The sequence below is a fragment of the Plecotus auritus genome, assembly GCF_963455305.1.
Source record: "Plecotus auritus genome assembly, chromosome: 6".
NCBI lineage: Eukaryota > Metazoa > Chordata > Mammalia > Chiroptera > Vespertilionidae > Plecotus > Plecotus auritus.
In genome coordinates this window covers 5318171-5339524 of record NC_137773.1, presented here as the reverse complement: position 1 = coordinate 5339524, position 21354 = coordinate 5318171, and the positions used below count along the sequence as shown (strand labels likewise).

At 46.7% G+C, this 21354-nt stretch overlaps 2 protein-coding genes across 4 annotated transcripts in view; both read left to right on the top strand.

Moving 5' to 3' along the window:
- CREBRF (CREB3 regulatory factor) overlaps positions 1 to 2060 on the top strand; it is a 42166-nt gene extending 40106 nt beyond the window's left edge. For both annotated transcript variants that reach the window (XM_080676853.1, XM_080676854.1), the window contains exon 9: positions 1593 to 2060. In XM_080676853.1, the coding sequence (XP_080532979.1) occupies positions 1593 to 1708 (116 nt within the window). In that variant the 3' untranslated portion in view covers positions 1709 to 2060. The remainder of the gene's footprint in view (positions 1 to 1592) is intronic.
- BNIP1 (BCL2 interacting protein 1) lies at positions 1678 to 18880 on the top strand. Of its 2 annotated transcripts, XM_080676858.1 has the most exons (7): positions 1678 to 1728; positions 10383 to 10641; positions 12620 to 12712; positions 14249 to 14340; positions 16907 to 17008; positions 17214 to 17332; positions 18287 to 18880. In XM_080676858.1, the coding sequence occupies exons 2-7, from the start codon at positions 10558 to 10560 to the stop codon at positions 18481 to 18483; spliced, it is 687 nt and encodes a 228-aa protein (XP_080532984.1). In that variant the 5' UTR covers positions 1678 to 1728; positions 10383 to 10557; the 3' UTR covers positions 18484 to 18880. The 2 variants fall into 2 exon arrangements, with proteins under 2 accessions (XP_080532984.1, XP_080532983.1); XM_080676857.1 differs by lacking the exons at positions 1678 to 1728; positions 18287 to 18880 and having other exon boundaries at positions 10542 to 10641; positions 17214 to 17899.
- The last annotated feature ends 2474 nt before the right edge of the window (positions 18881 to 21354 follow it).

The following is a 21354-nucleotide window of genomic DNA, read 5'->3' as shown; positions in this document are numbered from 1 at the left end:
ACACTCTTTGAGACTATCTGGCCCAGTGTGTTTTTTGGTGATTAACTTTGAAACATTCTGTGTCCTCTATGATAATTTGTCAGTCAGATTATAACCTTCTGGACTGTTTTGATAATTTATATATTCCTAGAAAATTATTCCCTTCCTCCAGGCCCTCCAATGTATTAAAATTGCCTTTGTTTTTTAATTTCCTCTCTATCTGTGGCTAGTGTTCCATTTTTTTTTATTTGATACCTATTGTGCTCTTTATTTCTTGAGTCAGTTATAGTATGTCTTAATCTCCCAAAGAACCAGCTCTTGAATTTATTAGTTTTTCTAATTTCCTCAGTTAAATGCTTAATTTCTTCTTATTTTCTTATTATTAACAATTAAAGGCCTTTGAAATTTCTTTCAACCTCTATGTTAGCTGTATTTCATAAATTTTGATGTCGTATTTTAATTGTTTTCTGAATTCTTTGTAATTTTAGGTTTGATTTACTCTTTGACCTAAGAATTGTTTGAGAGAGATTAAAAATTTTCCAGAAGGTAGGGATCATTATTTCCTAGTTTTATTGTTAACTTCTATTTTTTGTGATTTATTGAGATTCTTTAGCTACCTAATATATCATAATATATCATTGCAATTTTAAATGTTTTGTAGGCTTTTGAAAAGATGATGTATTTTCTGTTTTATAGCAAGATTCTAGTACATGTCGATGAGATATTCATAATTAGGTCGTGTCTTCTTTTCCTTTTTATTTCTGTAGGGGTGTCCATCTACATTATGTAGCACGGAGCAAAGCCCCTCTAAGGTGCTTCAGTGTCTTCCCGTGTTTTCTGTGTTCTTGCTTTTGGATGCTGGGCCATTTGAATAGGATTCCTTACGGCTAGATCTTAATGATGGAATATAGTCTTTATCATTGTGGATTCAGTCTTACCTGATACAGTCATGAATGCAGCTTTCTTACTGTTTATTTGTATATGCTTGATATCCTGTTGCCTACCCTTTTAATTTCTATCTTTCTGAATCACTGAACATTAGATACATCTCTTTTAAAAAAACATTTAAAATTTAATTTAATTTTTGATTTGCATACCATAAAATTCACTCTTAGATTTTTATGTATAATACATAGTTGGATTTTTTTGGTTAGTGAATCTGGCAGTTTTTCTCCAATAGGTGAGTTTAGCTCATCTTTATTCTTGATGTATGTTCTGTTTTAGTTCTGTTATCAAAAGATCTGTTAGGATTTGGTCATATGGCTTTTTTATTTTTTTGCCTTTTCCATGTCATTCACTGTATGATCCATTTTTATAGTTTCATTTTTGTATGGTCTGATAATTTGCAAGCTCTGCATTTTTGTCTTTTGGGCTGTTATTGTCATCTATCCCACTTTAAAATGTTGATTAACTATTCTTTATGGTCATCCTTGATTTGACCCTTTTAATCTTAAAATTGTGGGTTCCAATTTTAATTGTGGAATGATTTTCTGGGCTGCAGTAGCAAGGAGCAGAGCACTCATCAGGGACCCATGTCAGCTGAGGGCCAGCACACTCCCACCAATGCCCTCTCCTTTCTGTGTCTAAGTGTGCCTTTTTGTTCTTTTCCTCAGGTCTCCCAGTTGCTGGGCAAACCTCAGAATTTGTTAACCAAGTGTTAGAGAAGACCGCAGAAGGCAACCCCACCGGAGGCCTTGTAGGGCTAAGGATACCAGCATCAAAAGTGTAATCAGCCTCAATGGACCACTGGTCAGAAATGTCTGAGTTTGTTATGTTATTCATTGTAAATTTTCATTCTGTTCTGCATGTCAGTTTGGCATTATGTACACATTTACAATTAGGTTACATTGTTTTAAGAACTAAGTAGCATAAGTGTGACGCATGATCCAAAATACTTGATTATTGCATTTTCAGAGCATAAACCATGGTTACAACTGCTACTGGCGTCGGAATTGAAACTCGTATATTTAACTAAATGTTTAGATGCAGATTTCAAAAATCTGTTAAAGAAAAACATTTTGGATGGGTGAAGATATTAGTAAATGCCATATATTGTGGCAGGTTTATGCTCTGAACCACACAAAAAAATCGAGGAAGCATTTTTAAAAAACAGTTTAGATTGTTTTTAGAATTATTGCTTTTTGTTCTAATTTTCCACAACCATTAATGTCACTTGTACATGGCACAACCCAGCACTCATGCCGTGTGCCATATTAGATATTCATTTTCTGAGCTCAATATGGTATATATAAATATATATATATATATTATATATATATAATGTCTGTGCAAGTAAGAAAAAAAAAGCATATTCTTTGTGCCTTGTATTTTGGGGAAACTATAAAACTGGTAATATTTTGTATGATGAAAACCCTAATGAGGAAAAACAAGATATATAGATGGAAAAATTATGGGGTTTAAATGTTTTTTTGTTGCAACTCTTTTTCAGATTTTTTGAATGTATATAGGACTATGTTGAAATGTAGATATATGCCACAGAGTCTATGTATTGTATAAAAAAACAAAACAAAACAAAAAACAACAAAAAAAAAAGATGGCTCTAGAAAACTCATATTTCGGTACTTGACCGGAAGAAGACAAATACTTGCACATTATCGCGATTGTTTTATTTTTTGTACCAAAGACAAATGCAACTGATATGGCAAACTGCCAGTCTAAGTAAAGTTTTGCACAGCTTACATGATACTGTATGAATGTATGACTAAAAGGAGAAAAAAAGAAAATGAAAAGGTCAGGGTTAGGGATCTTACTGAACTGTGAATTTTATTTCTGTTTGGGTCCAATTATCTACAGAAGGAGCATCTACACATACAAATATTATTTTGCTGTTCCTCTAGTTCGCTTCCATAGTAGATAAGTTGGTGGCCATTTAGGTGTCTGTCTTTTTATTTCTGCACTTACTGTAGGAAATTTTAATATATTTCATTTTAGTAAGCTATTGATAAAATAGTTTTTGACCTTGAAAATTTAAAAGTTATTTAGCTTATTGTAGTATACTTCCACCAAACAACCAAAATACAGATTATTTTTATTGTATTATGTATATATATATATGTAAAGAAAGAGAAAAGCTAAAAATATCTAATTCTTTAGTTGCCACTTTTCCAATTGATGTATTATTGTGCATGTAATATTTTCAAAGATCAACACAAGCTTAAAACAAAAACAAAAAATTTATAGATTTTTATATTTTTGTACAGGTATTTTCAAACTAGCTTCAGACTTACATGTGACTTCTTTTATAGTTTCTAGAACTGAGAAATATTAACACATTTAGTTTTTAGGTGCTCTGTTTTGCTCACATAAAACAGCTTCATTAGTCAGTGTTTTAAATGTTAAAGCTTTACCTCTTGAGGAGAAATTTCTTTGTCAAGGCAACATTATAAACCTTTCCACAGATCTTTCCATCCTGTCTCTCTCACTGTTTTATTCTCAAATCTTGTGGTTTGAACTCTGAAAAAACTATACTTAAAAAAAAATCCCTACCTAGCCAGAAAAAAAAATAATACCAAAAATTTCAGACCTAGCTGCTGGGAGAGTATCTATTTCTCCATTACCCGTCGGAGAATTTATTCTTTAGTTATGTTTTTGTCTATATAGTGTATTTCGTTTTCTTTTACTCACCACACCCCCGCCCATTTGTAAGTGACAGCACATGAAGCTGTAGCTTATAAAGGTTTGGATCTAAAACACACAGCAACATCTGAGCAATGCGTAACAAGCTGCTTTGACATTATGAACTGGGATGCACCGGATTTCCCGTGTGCTTGGTGGAAATGTACCTGCTTCGTGCATTCACACTGAACAGATGATAAGCTCAGATCGAGGGTTGAATAGAGTATATAAGTTCATTGTTTAAAGGTTTTCCTTTTTCACTGGGAGAAGGCAAAGCACAAGTTTGTAACTTGGGAGTATATGAAGTTTTGACGGAGTGTGTCTGGCAAGTTAAAATGTATTACAAAATCTGGCAGTTTTGCAATCAGGTGAAAATCACTTCATGATAGAGATTCAACTGATGAGGTTTATAAAATTGCCCCTTTCTAGCTGCTTTGTTAGAAATTCTGGTTTTTGATACTTTTTTCCTCTCTGCAAACCAGAATTTGATTTTTTGGTCTTGCATTTCAAAAAAGACTTTGAATCTGTTTAGTAGATTCCATATCCTTGCATTTCAGTGTTTTATATGTACTACTTAAGTTAAATAGTTAAAAGCTTTTAAATAGTTGAGCTTTTTAATGTTGACACTTTATTTTGTACCTATTTATATATGTATGTATATCTTAGAAAAGCACTTTGTTAAAAAAATTGCATTTTATATGATTCCTGCCATTTGCTGCTAAATCTGGGCTGGTCAGAATGCTGCAGCGATACTTGATCTCAATAAAAACCTGGCAGTAAAATGTAGAGTGAAAGTTAAATCCTCTTGCTGTTTAACTTTATCATAAAGATGACATAGGCAAGCTGTGCAGCTTTACATTTTAACCAGGGGACTCTGTGGCATTTAAAACCGTCTAGAAATGGTTGTACTTTAATGCCAGTAATAATCTGCTTCCTCTATTGTCATTAAATATATCCGTTTAGTGTATCACACAAACAGATCTTATAAGGGTAATGTAAAAACCCCAACAATTGTACATGTTCTGTTTTTGAAATTGTGGCATGTGTTTTTGGGTGAAGACAGTTAGAGAAGAGCTCTCTAAAGGTCTTCTGTGTTCATACATGGTATCCAGATAGTCATAATGAAGTCCAGAATCCTACTTTCAGTGAAGGCATTGTGAACTCACCTCCAATGAACCCCTTGTTCCAAGAGCAATGATAGGAACGTTGACTCTAGTACTACTATGATTTAAAAACAAAACAAAAAAACCCACAAAAAACGTTCTTCCTCGTTTTCGATACACTGGATCTTTGTAGAGTTTGTCTCCATATGAAAGCATGCTGTCAGTTGTTCTTGTTAAGATCTTGTCTGAGTTTTGAATTGGGTGCCACACTCTTTCAGTCAATACGATTGCTTGTTCTACTGTACCATGTATGATTCTTGTCCCTTCCTATATTCTTCATGACAGATTATGATGTGGCTTTATATTGTGCCTTACTTGTACATGAAAACAAAACGTCTTCATTCCCTCCACTTCCTCAGTCTTTCACTTTGACCTTTTTGGTAAGAGAATCAGAGCTATTACAAAAACATCATGAAGGAGTTCAGATGGGTACGGTTTCAAATTCCCTCTCTTTAGAGTTATTTTATATTTGTATGAAAGACCAGTTTTGAATGGTCTTTGAATATGAGGGGGAAAGATCAGCGGTAATTTCACTACATCCCTTTTTTCTGACTTTCATGAATTTGTCATACATCTTCTTTCTGATGCTTGACTTTATTTGCTCCTTCGCAATAGTCTGCATTTAAAGAAAGGTGTGTTCCGTTCATCAGCTTGAAATTGACTCTTTCATTTTTCCAGAATTTTTTAGAAGAGTACCCGTTTTGTTTGTTTTATAAAACAGATGACAAGTCTCTTTAAAAGAAACAGAAGTGCAGTACTTTTGAAATACAATGCTGTTCGTTTGGATTTCTTTTTTATATATAATATTCATACAATTATCTGATGTTTGCCTTCATTAATAAAGCTGTTAGTTTATTCACCAAAATGTCAAGAATGGATGTGCTTTTCTTTATTCCATACATTTAAAAATATTTTAGCTGCTAAGATTTAGTTCACTTTCTAAGAGACGGATTCAAGTTGCCTTCAGCAGGAATTAACAAAAACTTAGGTTCCCTTTCTTTATATAGTCTTCCTGAAATTCTGTCTCTTAAGTATTTTCTAGTTCATTATGTAACAGAATGTTAGCATCTCTCCAAATCTTGAAACTTGAATTTTGAGAATGCATTGAATTAAGCTTTCAGTGTTAAAGTAAAAGGTTTCAGTTATCCTTCTCGTGAAGTCTATTGTGGAATGCCATTTCCCATGGAACTGAGGCCATTTCCACAACTTTGCACAAAACTCCAGTCTTGTTCTTCCCTTGAATCATGACAAATATGTCTCACACAGTGCCGTAATACTTGTGGATTCTTTTGTAATCTTTGTAATCTTAATAAGGGCATTATGAGAAGATGACTCCATGTTTTTTTACTCTCTCAAACACATTGGGATGTAACGATGACTGTCAGCTGTCGGGATGGTGGTTTCGTTTTAAGGAACGAGCGTGTGGGGGAAAGATGACGAAATGTACTACTGGACGCGGGACGCTTCCATGGGCAGGCGGGGCTGTGTGTTGAAGCATAACCCTTCACCCTCATGCTCAGTAAACGGACTGAAGTCGTAGACATTGCACCTAGGAACTGAATGCTGCCAAACTGCCGTTTTCCTTCAGAAAAGAAAGATTTGGGGGTAGCCGTGAGGGAACAGAACCTTAAAACTAGTTTCAAATAGTATTCCGGAGACTTGTTGGTGACGAGTGCAGAACCTGAGTCGGGTATCTCCGTGTGCCAAGTTCTAGGTGAACGAGGTTTGCCTCTTCCATAACGATGTGAACACAGCGGTGTAGTTCGTTCAATTCCGGGTGGATGGGAGCGGGACTGATGACTGTGTCTTGCCCTTCGCCCCCCCCCCTTTTTTTTTCCAGAACCAAATAACAGAAATGTGTATGTGTGTACTGTATCTGCCTTCCCAGCACATTTTTATGACACTGTATTCCACTGCCTGCCTTTTTTACCTTCTGTCCCTACGGTTTGTCCTGTAACTTAGCATTGGTGGTTAAGTGATGATGCTAGGGCTGACCGCGTGCGTAAGAAGTCGCAGAGGAGCGGAAGGGCAAGAATTCAAAGCATTTGTTATGCCATGTGGCCACCTCTCTTGCATAGCCACATAGGATCCTGTTTGTAATGCTCTCATATTCTGTTGTTTTGTTCCCCTGTCCCCTCCCCCCCCCCCCCCCCCGCCCCACAACTGGAGCTATGAAACTTTATTGGATTCAGTCTTGTCTTTTGTCTAGAAAGAATTTTATCTTGTTGACGCATGAGCTGTTTAAAATTTATTCTATTAAATGTTGGTTAATAGTTGTGCAGTTTTTCTTTTCAGAAGAAAAGGCAATTCCAATGTTGCCTTTGTTCTCTGTCACCTTCCAACCCCTCGGCACTTCTAGTCAGATACAGACTCATCTGTGTATGCAACATCCTTTGTAATTTAAAATAAAAAAAAAAAGAGATGAAAAGGTTTTGAATTGTTGGCCTCATGTTTTCGCCCTTCCTGTCTCTGTGGCTTTTTCGAGGCTTACCAAGGTAACCGTGTCCTCTTCAGGGCAACCCACTGCAAGGGAGTTCCCAGCTAGAGGCAGCGGGGACCTTGAGGGACATCGAGCTGTTATGCAGATGTATTGATAAACATTTGCATCTTTCATAGCTCAGAGCATCGTTTTGTTGATACTTATTTCTCTTCGATTCTTTGGGCAAGTGATTTCTCTGTGGGAAATAAAATACTTTGAGTCTCGCACTCGAACATTTGTATGTTTAGTAATCTAAGTAAGAATACACGGAGCCTGAGCCGGGACCGGAGTGAACACCACCATAGCGGAGTGTTCCTTCTGCCAGGGCCTGTGCTAGGTTCTGGGCTCCAAGGAGACTCGAGACCCCAGGAACTTGCGGTCTGCTGAACGGGGCAGCTGTGAACAGGATCGCAGAACAACACAGGAGTTGTTACACGCGCAGAGGGCTCTAGGCATGTCACCACCACCCAAGTATTTGTGAGGACGCAGGTGCCACGTCCAGCGGGGTGTCAGAGAAGAACTGACAGGCCTGCGTGCCTGGGCCCTGGAAGAAGCCCTCTGCTCCATGAGAGTGACACTGAGGCTGTCAGGAAGCAAATGGACATGGCCTCGCACGGACTCATTCTGCTTCAGGACTTGACCTCTTGAGACCGCCCCTCACGGGAGCCTCTGCCATGGCCCAGGAACCGGGCGCTGGGGGAGCCAGGTCAGTACAGTTCTCAGGACACTAACCCTCCTGTGAGCGGCCTGCAGTTCACCGACATTGGGAACCAGGAGAGCTCCTTAGCCACCAAGGAGAACGCTGGTTGGGAAATACTTTAGTGTCTCGACTGGAAGGTTCAGAACAGCAAGGAGGAGTTACAGTCCTAGAAGGCTAGGCTGGTGCCCATGAAGCCCCCGGCTAGGTGCTGTCACATCAGGGAACCCAGCGGCTGCTCTCAATGGCCCAGCGAGGTGGGTAGTCATCAGACTAGACTTAGAGGAGGGGACTCACCCAGACCCGGCCGATGTGAGACGATTCATGTTCATCTCTAAGGGACCAGGCCGTGTCCCAGGCACTGTTGGGAAATAAAGGGCTTAGAATCTATAAACCAGGAAGAGCCAAAGCCCAAGCATAGCCATTGGAGAAACCCAAAGCTAGCCTCGGGATCAGTGGGGGAAGACGAAGGGAACAAAACAGCGTTGGCAGTTTTACTGGGACTGTGGGTCCCCAGATCGCATACCTATGCCTCAAAGAAGGCTTCTGGCCGGCGGGCTTGGAACTGGATCACTTGGTCAGAAGGGCCTGTGTGGCAGGGTGGAGAAAAGGGGAGCTGTGTTTTGTTTACTTGCAGAGAGATGCAATTGGAGACTGTGGATTGCATAGGAATTTCCAGCAAGAAGCAGGGTGTGAAAGGGGCCCAAGGTCACGCGGGCAGATGTGCTTGCCAACTTCGGGCTGCTTCGCTGTCCTAAATAGGGAGCGTCTGTTTGAGGGTCCAGAACGTTTGACCTGAAAAATGCCAACCTCCATCTCTTTAAAAAGTTTTAATCTTAAAATAACAGCCAGGCATTAACAGAAAATGTACAAGGCCCAAAGAAGTCTTGAAAATACTATGAAAGACACAGAAAACTTGAACAAATGCAAAAATAGACCAAGTTCTTGAACAGGAGCAGTCAGTAACACAAAGCTGTCGGTCTTCCTGCATTAAATAGAAAATTGAATGCCGACCCAGTAAGGACATTAACAATGGGGTTAAAAAAACCAAATTGGAACCCGAGTTCACATGGAAAAAATTATAGGGGGGAGCTACTGGGGGCAAAGCAGCTGGTATTCAATCCCCAACAGATATTAAGACACACGAAACTATAATAATTAAAAGTCATTTTGGTGCATGAATGACTTGGTAGGCCAACAGACTAGAAATACATTCAAACTCAAGAATTTAGTATGCAAATGTGGCATCCCGAACCAGTGAGAAAAAGATGGATTATTCAGAAAACAGTGTTGGGTAACCCCCCTGGAAAAAGTAAAGGCTCCATACCTCACACCAATAAGCCACCATACATTTCAAAGTGGGTAAAGACCTAGACGTAAAAAAGAAGAAAGCATAGAAACAATTCTTGTTGAGGGGGGTAGCGGGGAAGGCCTTCCCTAACTTGGACCCCAAATCCAGGAGTCATAAAAGAAGATTGGTAAAGTCTATGTGAAACAAAAATGAAAAATCACGGTAAAGATGCACTAAGCCAATTAAAAATTCTATAGACTAAGAAAAAAGCTCATAGGTTAAGAGCTAAATCCTTCCGTAAATAAAGAGCCCCCGGGAGTTGAAATGAGCAGACAATGAATACAAATAACTCCCAACCGCATTTTTGATAAGAAATGCAGATTTTAAAAAATGGCATTTTTCACTTAATCAGATCGGCAAACATCCCAGTGTTGAACACACCATGTTGCCCAGGCCGTGGGAAGCAGGCATGCTGCGGGAGTGTCAAGCCCCACAGACAGGACCTCTGTGGGGAGCGGTTTGTTGGCCGGGGTCAGGATTGGTACATGCCCACGTCCTTGGCCCTGGCGATTCCGTTTTGCTCTGGGCAAGTCGTCCTTCCCGGTGCCGGTTTCCTTGCGTGTAAGGCGGGGATAATTCTACCTCCTGGGGCTGGCGTGAGCGTTAAGTTAGATGCACACACATAGCACTTGGTACAAAGAGCCTGCCGCGCAGGGAGCGCTCCAAATGTCGGTATACTCTAGCAACAGCAGCCAGCGCGCCCTGTGCTCCGCTCCGGCAGAGGCCACTTTCCCACGCTGTGCTGGGTGCTTTTCCCATCTTATGCCACGGAGTCCTCCGGCCAACCCTGCGCTTACCTCCAGGTGGCCTCTGAGGGGACTGGGGCACAGAGGTGGGATGTGGGTTCACTGTCAAATATGAAACATACGAGAAAGCTTAAAGAAATAGAAAACATTGTCAATGCCACCTTCCAGGGACATCCCAATGGATACTTTTCCAGTCTTGCTTTTTCCCCCTCTCTATGCAAAAAAAATCTGTAATCCTTAGAATGGCTCTTCTGCGGGAGATGGGGAGAGGCCACCGTGAAAGTGTTCTTGATGTTCCCTCTTCTCTCCTCTCCGTTTTGTTTTTCCTTAGGACCACACGAAAAGGCCAGGCTGAATTCCCCCCACGTGTTGAGAGTCCTTGACTCAGCGCCGCCACCCTCGCTGGCCTCGGGACGGCCTCTAGGGGGCGCTGTCGCAAAGACCGGGCGGCACGGAAACGCGTTTGAACTTGGCCACCGCCGCTGCCCGTAGCCGGCGTCTCCAACATGGCGGCTGCCCAAGATGTCCACGTCCGGATCTGTAACCAAGAGATTGTCAAATTCGACCTGGAGGTGAAGGCGCTTATCCAGGTACTGGTTCCCGGGGCCCCTGCTGGGCTCCAGCTGCTCGAAACCCGAGCTCCGCTGGCCTCCTCTGAGCCCGCGGGCTCCCTCGCGAGCTTCCACCGCTTGGTCTGGTCTCCCTCTCTGGTCGCTGGCCCCGCTCTATGGCCGGCTCCTTTCTCTCTGGCCCCCTTTGGCCCCTTCCCCTTGACTCTTGGTCTTGAGCCTCCATCCGGGTGACGTTGGCTTGCCCTTTTCCGGGACCCCCATGTCCCTCGCCCCTGCCCAGGCTTCCCCTTTGTGGCCCCGCTGGGCCCCTCCCATAGGGAGCCTGGCTGCCGCCTCGCCCTGGACCACCTCACCACGTACCTGTCACCCTGGTGAGCCCCGCCTCCCGACCCCGCCCTCCCCGCCGTTGGGTGGCGTTCCGGACGCATTAGCCTCGCCCCCTGCTGGCCAGCTCCTCTGGGTCTGCGGCCCGTGGCTCCCAAGGCCGCCTGGCATGGGAGGCGCCGGGGAAATGAACGTCACCTGGACCGTAGATGTGATTTACGAAACGAGGAAATCGAGTCAAGTGGCAAGGCCTGAATCTGAAGGCAGGTGGTGGCAAAACTGGGACCCGGACCGGCAAAGTCAGCCTAGAGAAGGGACTTAGGGCACCGAGGTGCTTTAGCTTAGTTAAGCCATTGAAGGGTAGAAGGTGATAGAGCAATAAACCAGTTGGCGTAGACAAGAGGTAGGAATGTACAAACAGTTCCTCACGTTTAGCAAAAAAGAAACCAAGAGTTTTAAACCTGGGTTTTGGGCAAATCCTTTCCATTTCCAATAAATGTTACTAAACATTAGATGTAGATTCAGAGCTTGCAACTAGCTGGGACAAAAAGTGAAGAAAAGTAGCCCTCCCCGCCCCCCCCCCAAACCAGATGCAAAATAAACCTAATGAGTTGCCAGGAAGTGTGATTTAATGATTAAGCCAGAGAGCAAGTGAGGAAATTTTAATGCAAACATTTACACTTCCCTTCTCCCGAGTATAAACTACAAAATGCTGGGCCAGTTCTGAAATCGAATGAGAGCGAGTGGTCATAGCTAGATTCATTGCATTCTTACTGTGTTTCAGTTCCTCTGCTAAATGCTTCCTGTACATACATGGTCTATGCGGTAGGTAATATGATGAGGGACAGAACTGAGGCTCAGAACTCAACTGATTTTTTTTTTTTTTGAGGTTGCACGGCTAATAAATACACAGCCAGAATCTGAATCCGCGTAGTCTGGCTCTAGGGCAGCCGTGGGCAAACTACGGCCCGCGGGCCGGATCCGGCTGTTCTATCCGGTTCTCTTGCTCTCCCCTCCGCTCCTTTACTTTGAATTTATATTAGTTCACACAAACACTCCATCCATGCTTTTGTTCCGGCCCTCCGGTCCAGTTTAAGAACCCATTGTGGCCCTCGCGTCAAAAAGTTTGCCCACCCCTGCTCTAGGGCCTGCTCTAAAACCTGGCTCCACTAATTCTGACCAGAAACGAATTCTAAACCTATCCTTGAATCTGTCTATAAACACTGCGCTCTCTAATAGATGGTTTGTAGAATCAGATTGAAGCTAATCTTGTCATCTGATGCCAGGAATTCAGGACCCCGATTTCCAAAGATCTGAAGTTAGTAGTATCTGCTTTGGATTTACATTTGAGTTGAATACACAAACTACTTTAAGGCTTTCATACTTGCCAGGTGGCGTTTTGTTAAACTTTAGGAACTCATAAGTCAAGACAGAGTTGTGTTTCTCTCTATGCTTTTATGTTGCCTGTTCACAATCAATTTAGAGAGGGATGAGAAAAGTGTAAAGTATAATGTGTTAGCTGGTGTTGCAGAGGTAAACAGCCAAGACCGGGCCGAATAACGGTCGGTGGGCCAACCTTAGTTGTGGCGTAAGCCAACTCGCCCTGTACTGATGGTGTCATATTCTTTCCTTGCCCTGAGAAAGGCCCCTTCATCTCTTCAATGTCTCCTAGGATATTCGAGATTGTTCAGGACCATTAAGTGCACTTACTGAACTGAATGCTAAAGTGAAAGAGAAGTTTCAACAGTTGCGGCACAGAATACAGGTGAGCAGCGCAGAACTGAGATGCTAAGGGAAGGGGGAACGAGGAGGGGGGCTGGGTCCCAGTACTGACCTCTGCCTGAGAGCTGTCCAGGTTCTTCCTAAACGTGTAGGCAGTGAGGGAGCTGTACTAACCGGCTACCCAGGTCACAGCTAGGAACTTAGGCACACAGCGCACCGCCAGTTGTGATAGACGGTGGCAGGGACGCCATTGTTCTTGGAATTTTTCAACTTAAAAACTCTGCGGTGCCAAAACCGGTTTGGCTCAGTGGATAGAGCGTCAGCCTGCGGACTGAAAGGTCCCAGGTTCGATTCCGGTCAGGGGCATGTACCTTGGTTGCGGGCGCGTCCCCAGTGGGGGGTGTGCAGGAGGCAGCTGATCGATGTTTCTCTCTCATCGATGTTTCTAACTCTCTATCCCTCTCCCTTCCTCTCTGTAAAAAATCAATAAAATATATTTAAAAAAAAACAAAAAAAACTCTGCGGTCACTTGAACTACTTTCTTTTCTCTCCCACCCATTTAGCCCAGTCCATCACCAGTGTCTCCTGGGTAAATTTTTGAGGCTGTCGCTTTGCCCAGCCTCCTCCCCTCTGTCTTGTCATCACCAGTCACACCATGTGCACATATATGCTCCTGAATTCGACTATGGTATATGTGCCGTCTCCAAAACACAACAGCGAGAAGTACCGGTTTGGATAACGTAGGCGTTTCCATGCTGTGCCTTCAGTGAGGGTGGCAGAGAGCCCCCCACCTCTCAGAAGGTGTGGGGCACCTGCTCTGTCTGCATGTGGTGCTGGGGTGTAAAGCCTTATGTTTTTCATATTGCGAGGCCCCAGATGCCAGCCAACAATTGAACCCAAGAAGACAGTCTGTTCCAGAGCTGGTGGAAAAACTGGCTGTTTGGACCCTCAGAAAGAGCATGTCTGCCCTGTGTGTTGTCTTCCGAAGGAACTTCCAAGGGCAGTTTCTAGAATGTGCGTGCTTTGATATTCCCGTGATGTCTAAGTGGGGTCGGGGTTAGGGTTAGTATTTTTGTGCTGCATAATGTGTTAGCCTGCACCGCTCACGGGCTGTCTGCGCTGGTCTTGGTTTTCGCCTCACTGTGGGGTCTTAAGATTGTCCTTATTTTCTTTCTTTTTTTAAAAAAAAAAATACATTTTTATTGATTTCAGAGAGGCAGGGAGAGGGGAGAGAGATAGAAACATCAATGATGAGAGAGGATCATTGATCAGCTGCCTCCTGCACGCCCCCTGCTGGGATCCAGCCCACAACGGGCATGTGCCCTTGACTGGAATTGAACCTGGGACCCACCCTTCAGTCTGCAGGCTGACGCTCTGTCCACTGAGCCAAACCAGCTAGGGCTGTCCTTATTTTCTTACAGACTCGGCTCTGTATCTAAAAGGATATTTGGCATTCCGTAGTGCCCTGCTCAAGGAGGGTCTCCCGGTGCTGTTGATGGCCTGGCTAGAACCAGGAGTGCTCTCTGGTTTTCGTGTTGGCTTTACAGTGGATTTCACACAGAGCTGCTTTCCCCCATAGGAGCTGGAGCAGTCGGCTAAAGAGCAAGACAAAGAGTCAGACAAGCAAGTTCTGCTCCAGGAGGTGGAGAACCATAAGAAGCAGATGCTCAGGTAGGCGGCCTGGCCTCCCTCCAGGGTCCTGTGCTGGTCATGTGCTCCCTCGGAGACTCCCTGGGTTTGCCTAAGACACCTGAGGTTAATGACTTGTGTCATTTATACACGGACTGAATGTTCTCTCAAGGTGAGTAATTCTCAAAGGGGAGGGCACGCAGGGGCTGTTGGGTAGGCGGAAAGGGCACAGTTACAAAAGCATATTTGTACGTATTTGCTTTGTTACACTGTATTTATATTTTTAAAACAAAACCAAAAAAAAGTTTGCTATTGTAAAATAGGTCCTTTTTATCTAAGGAGAATTGGTACCAGAAAAAGTCCGCTGTAAGTGAACCTATTTAAGATGGACCAAAATTTAGAAAATTTTGAAGGGGACTTTATCTTAAAAGTGAAACAAGAACATGTAAATAAGCTCATCTTATATAATAAAAGCCCAGTGACCAAATGGCAGAATGACCAGAATGACTGGAGCAACTGCAGCCCCTCGCCCTGGCCGGCCCTGCCCCCTGTCGTCTCCCATCGGGGCGGCCGACTGGACCCCACCAGTGCACAAATTTGTGCACCAGGCCTCTAGTGTCATATTGTGTCTGTGTGCTAATACTTGATTCTGTAATTGAAGGTATGCACTATTTCTTGGTATTGAATTGGGGGACTTTTCCAACAAAATTGTCTGAAACAGTACCTCTCCCTTCACTTTTGACTTTGGTACCATAATAATAAGAGGGATTTTATTGCGAAAGTATTTGAGGGTGCCCTCGCCGGTTTGGCTCAGTGGATAGAATGTTGGCTTGCGGACTGAAGGGTCCTGGGTTCGATTCTGGTCAAGGGCACATGCCTGGGTTGTGGGCTTGATCCCCAGTGCAGGGAGTGCAGGAGGCAACTGATCAATGATTCTCTCTCATCATTGATGTTTCTGTCTCTCTCCCTCCCCCTTCCTCACTGAAATCAATAAAAATAAAATTTTAAAAAATAAAATAAAAGCCTTTGTGAGGGCTCCATCACCTTCCCCAGCCCTACGGGAGCCAGTTCTTTCTCTCTGAAAGCCCCTGCTGGGCCCCTCCCGAGGCGTTCCCTTCATCCTTCGTAGGTGGTCGAACATCCATGTTTGTCTGCGGCTTTGCTTCTGATTTGAGAGACCTCCAGCATCTTCCCCGCCAACAGCAGCTGTTTGTGACACCCAGCGATCAGGAGGCCGGCTCAGCTGGCTGTGGGTGTGCAGGCCGTGGGTGTGCCGGAGGCTGATCTAAGAGGGGAGGGAGGTGCCTTTTGCTTCCCAGGGCCACCAAGGGCACTAGATTACAAACGTTGAATAGAGAGGATCGTCCTATGATGTATAGCAAGTTATGCCAGACAAAATCCCTGAGCGTGGGTTGAAAGTTGAGAACGGCCATTCATGCTGTGGAGTCGAGGGCAGAGGCGCGAGCAGTAAATCAAGGCTTTGGCGACTGTGTGTGGGAGCAGCGGCTGGGCCTGCCTGGGTCCCCGTGCTTGTCACACTGGACAGTAAATGTTGCCTTGCTTGTCTTTCTTCGCATAAATGTGAGTCCCTCGAGCGGGCACTGCTGCTCGTTCATCTTGCATCACAGGGCCCGCAGGCTGCCTTGCTAATAACAGTTTGAAAAGGTCACTGATTTTTTAAAATATTCGGCATGAAATGGCATAGCAGCCGCTGGTCAGGCGCCAGGGACTCATCTGAAGACTCAGCCTCGGGTGCTGGTAGAGGACCGCCCTGTCAGTTCACGCACTCTCCGCTTGACTGGAAGGGGGAGCACAGTGGGTGTGAGCCAGCTGCCTACGCGTTCTAGCGCATGCGCTTGGTTCTCTGAGGGACCCAGTTCGCTTTTTGTGGTCCACCCACCAAGGCTGCCCTGCTGACTCCCGGCCGCCGCTCACCAGATCTGAGTTGTCCCTCCCAGAGAGAGCGGGGAAAGCATGTAAATAAATCATGTCCCACCAGCCTGCTGGTTCACTGTGTTTATGTCATCCGTGATCTGTCTGTGGTACCTAAAGTACAGCAGACCTTGGAGAAATGTTGAGGAAAATTGCCTTTTGATGATTTTTTTACTTCTTACAATATATACTGGCTAAACAGCTGCTGGGCCAGAAACTGTCAATTTGGTGCTGGTAATGCAAACATGGGTGAGGCATGGTCTCATGGGGCAGAGCCCACCGCATGCAGGGCAGAGCAGTGAAGTGTGGGGAGAGCTGGGCAGAGGACCCGGCTGGGGATCGGAGGTTACCCTGAAGTCTGGAGCCATATGGGCTGCATAGAGAGCTGGGCCAAGGCCAGACTGCTCCCTCGGGCTGCCCGGGGGACAGGGGCAGTGCAGGCAGTAAGAGACTATCCCGGAGGCGGCCGGCGTCCAGGCAAGAGGTGCCGGGGCCTGGGCTGCTGCAATTGCTGGGCCAACAGGAGGAGGAAGCGGCGGGCGGTGGGGATGGACTCCGTGGGCCACCCCTGCGAGCCCTCCCCCGCCACTCCCTGCCGGAGGGAAGACCTGCTGTGACTGGAACTGTCAGCCCAGCAGAGTCAGCAGAAACTCACACGTGCCCCTTCTGATTCCAGCAATCAGACGTCGTGGAGGAAAGCGAATCTCACCTGCAAAATCGCCATTGACAACCTAGAGAAGGCAGAGCTTCTCCGGGGAGGAGACCTCTTGAGGCAAAGGTATCTGTGTCTGCTGCAGCGGGCGGCACCGGACGCCCTGCTGGCCACTCTAAGAGGCTCAGCACACTCCTGGGCACTGACCAGGAACATGTGACAAATAGGCGCGTGCACGTGCGGAGAGCTTGGAGCGTGGGTCTCCTTTGCATGCGGGCTGCCCCGAAGCCAAGCTTTTGTTGACCTTCCTCCTCCTCCCCTGGACTCCTAGGAAAACGGCCAAAGAGAACCTAGCGCAGACGTCCAGCACCATCACCGAGAACCTCATGGGGATCAGCAGGGTGATGTCCCAGCAGGTGCAGCAGAGCGAGGAAGCCATGCAGACGCTGGGTAACGCCGGGCTGGAGGGGAAGCGCTCCCGCGACACCGGCACCTGCCCCAGGCCCCTCCCGCCTGCCTCCCGCCCATGCTGCCTGCCTGCCCACGGTTCCCAGTTCTTCTATATCGTTCTGCCACCTCCAGCACGGATGGCACCGCAAATTGTTATCCATCTGCCTCTCTCTTCCATGAGGGGAAACGTCTCACACGCCTCTTTCACGCCCCTCTGTCCACGTAACAGCACGTTTCATTCTGTGGCTGTTCCAGTGATGCTTTGTTTTACTTTGTGGGGGAATCTTGCCAGGCAACCTTCTTCCCCAAGTGGCAGGCCCAGACACCCATGCTCAGCGGTCAAGTCGACTCCTGGGCACAGCCACCCTGAGGGGACAAGTGCCTCCTCGTCGGTGTCACTCAGTGTCCAAGCACAGGTGCCCCATCTTTAAAGCTACAGCCGTGTCCCGGGACCGAAGGACTGGCTTGTGTGAGGGCTGTGACAGGGCCAAGCCCTGCCTTTCTGATCCCACAGAGAGCGACCTGGCCGTCAGGTGTCCTGGCAGGGCGCCCCTCACAGATGGAAGGCCTGGTGCCCTCCAGCTTCCGTCCCCACATGGCCCTTGTGGGGCCCGTCCCCGGTCACGGGATTGGCTTTGTGGCGGGTGGTTCTCAGCAGCGCCCGGCGGCTGCAGGGAGCCGAGGTCGCGGTGAGGAAGAGCCCTCTGCCCTTCTCCCCGGGGGTGTCCACCCGGGGCTCCCCGCCGTGGCCTGTGACGCTGTATGTAGGAAACGACGGCTCTCTGAGCTGGTGCGGCCCAGGGGACTTTTGTCCCGTTCTCCACTCTGGTTGTCTGTGTTCAGCCTCTGCTCTGGGAACTTGCTTCAGAGCGCAGTGTGTGTGCTGGCGGCGGGGCCGGCTTCGGACTCCGCTCTACAGCCTCTGAGTCAGGCTCCCTCCCTCTTACGTTTCAGTCACCTCTTCCCGGACTATCCTGGACGCCAACGAAGAATTCAAGTCCATGTCGGGGACCATCCAGCTGGGACGGAAGCTCATCACAAAATACAATCGCCGAGAGCTGACGGACAAGCTGCTCATTTTCCTGGCCCTGGCCCTTTTTCTTGCTACGGTTCTCTACATTGTGAAAAAGCGGCTCTTTCCATTTTTATGAGAGCCGAGAACTGCCAGCGTCTGCCCTTTAAGCTCCGGTGCCAGGACCCAGGCGGGCTCCTGAGCTCTGGCCCAGCTGCCAGCCGACCCAGCTCCCCGGGGGTCCAGGTGCTCAGCAGGTCGGATGGAGACGCTTCGCTCCGGGTTTTGCAGGCGGCTGCCTCGTAAAGGACGACAGAGCAAGGGGAGGCCTACCGGCACAGGGATCCGAGAGCCACCGACACTGGGGGGCTGCTACGTGGGGCACTCAGAGCCCACCCTCGGGGATGTGATGTTCCTCTCTCTCCCTCTCCCGCTGTGGCCTTCATGCCCGATCAGGGGGAGGGAAGAGAAACGGGGGTGGGAGGAGGATGACTTGGGTCCATTCCTGAATAAACTTGACTTTATTGAATAGAGTGAAATGCATTTGGTTTTACAAGACCTCCCCCCAGGAACTTGTGCGCCTCCGTTTTTGATGTCCAGGTTTCTCGGACATGAACTTCGGTCATTTATTTGTTCATCCAACAAAGCAGCCTGGAGCCCCAGGCACACACCGTGTTGTAGACACGGCTGACGGTTACAGATACAGTGATAAGCAGCCGTGGCCCCTCCCTCAGGGAGAAGGAGACAACCTCTTTCCACGCACAGCAGCCCGCCTGGCCTGGGTGCCGTGTCGCAGGGGCTGGCCCACCTTTCTCTTTGAGGTCCAGAGCTAAATATAACCCAGGAGCGTGAAGCTGGTGATAAGCTGAGGCCTGTCTGGGCCTGAGTCCTGGGGAGGCCAAGGGGATAGGCCCAGGCCAGGCCAGGCTGGGGACGTCAGTGTCTCTGTGCGGTGGGCCTGGCTAACCTCGCACACGCACCCCAGCCTCCCACTATTTATAGCCCAGAGGCCCCGGGAGGGGGACGTGGAGGCAGAGGGGAAAGTGGGAAGAGCACGGACTCTGAAGCTTGGCTCTTACCAACGGACCACATGGCCATGGCAAGTGACCTTATGCCACTAAGCCTCAGTTTCCCCGCTTGTACTGAGGGCCGTCGTCCATATAGACGCGTGTGGAGTCCATTTGAGAATCAAACGAGAAGGCCAAGGAGCGAGCGCAGTCCCAGGTGACAGCGATGGGAGTCCTGGGTGCAGAGCCCTGGGCCGAGGGCCTGCCGCGAACAGCCGGGCCGTGGGGGAGCTGGCGTGCAGCTGCGGGTCTGTTTAGATGTGGCTGGGCAGCGGGGCCACAGTTAAGGCCTCAGCTCTGAAGTGCCAGGTGGTCACGGGACCGAGCGATGAGACTGGCGGCACACTGCACGCTGACTCGTTTAATGAGTCGCTTTTGAGTCAAAGTGTGGGCATGCATTTAGACTTGAGCGCTAACATCCTTAAACACATGTGTCTTATTTATGGTTAAGCTAAAGCTGAGAGTGAAGCACAGATGGGAAAGTCCCGCTCAGATTCCAGCTGTAAGAGCAGCAGATGGATGTTATCAAGTTAGGATTTTCTTGTCTTAACATTTTTCTCTACTGCTTCCCACAAATTGTCAACATCCTCCTCACAATATGGAAATGTGTGGGCTCTGTACTCCTAAAAATTCTTTCTTTGACACTTTATTCCTCTTTTACTTGCCTTCTGAAAATAGTGTTGAATTTGATCCATTTTGAAATATCATCAATAACATTTATCTTACAACTCCAGTCAGCCACTGGGGTTGAAAGTCATCCCCGCCCATCAGGAAGTAGCTGCCTCCACTTTCAACCATGAGGGGGCACTGTTCACATTCGCTCTATGGTCTTGGAGAATGTAGGACTAACCCGGTCAGTCCATATGAAATGCTCTTACGGACTTTTTTTCTTTTAAAACATCAGGATTTTTTTTTTTAAAAGCAAATGTTCAAAGCTTATATATCTTGTTTTTGGAGGACATTTCATAAATGACTATTTTCGCTGTTAAACAGTAAGGCACGCTTGTATTCTGCATTTTAATTGGCTGACAACCAAAGAATTAAAAGTATAGAGCCGTCAAGAGGGCTTTCATTCAAATATTTACTCAGCACCGACTGGGTTAGGGTACACAGTGCACAAGACAGATGCCCTGGGGCATGGAGCTTACAGTATGTGGGGGAAGGCTGGCAGATGACACAGTTAACATACCAAGAGCTCATTTACTGTGTGGGAAAATAAGCGTTTGGGGGAAAGTGGAGCAGGCTAATGGAGATCTGGAATGTAGGCATGGCCGTTTAGTAGGGTGGTTAGAGTCGGCCTCATTGAGGAGGTAAGATTTGAGCAAAAACTTGGGGGGGCGGGGACGGGGAACACCATACACACAGACACACACACACACACACACACGCACATTTAAGGGAAGTGGGTATCACACAGGGACCAGCTAGGCAAAGGCCTACGGTGGAAGCATCTGTGATATTGTGATTTATAATAAGAAGAAATTCATACTTGGCCTTAGTCCTGTTCCTGCCCAAAGCCCCTAAAACCGTTGTATTTCCTGTGAGGAGAGGGACCACCATGCCTCGTGCTATGTTAGTGGGGACTTTTGCAGCCACCGAGGAGGGGGCTGGCTGCAGAGAAGCCAACCCTGTGATGGGAGGGCTGGGCTGTCGGGCCCACCTCCGACCTCTGGGGCAGGGAGCGGGACTGAAGATGGGGTCAGTCTCCATTCCTTTGTGCTGAGGCCTCCACAGAACCAAAGGGCAGGTGCGGAGAGAGTCGGGTGTGCGCTCGGGGAGGGCATGGGAGCGCCACACCCACCCCTTCCCCATACCCTGCCCCCTGCGTCTTCTCCATCTGGCTCTGCCTGAGTTGCATCCTTTCGTTATAAACCAGTGACCTAGTCAGTACTACCTCTGACTTCTGTGAACCCCTCTAGCAAATTAACTGAACCCAAGGAGTG

What these genes read in the sequence shown, in the direction of transcription:
- BNIP1 (XM_080676857.1), top strand. Translation starts at nt 10,558, where the DNA reads ATGGCGGCTGCCCAAGATGTCCACGTCCGGATCTGTAACCAAGAGATT. An exon ending in AGTTGCGGCACAGAATACAG is followed by an intron (nt 12,713 to 14,248) that starts GTGAGCAGCGCA and finishes TTTCCCCCATAG; the next exon opens with GAGCTGGAGCAGTCGGCTAA. An exon ending in CATAAGAAGCAGATGCTCAG is followed by an intron (nt 14,341 to 16,906) that starts GTAGGCGGCCTG and finishes TTCTGATTCCAG; the next exon opens with CAATCAGACGTCGTGGAGGA.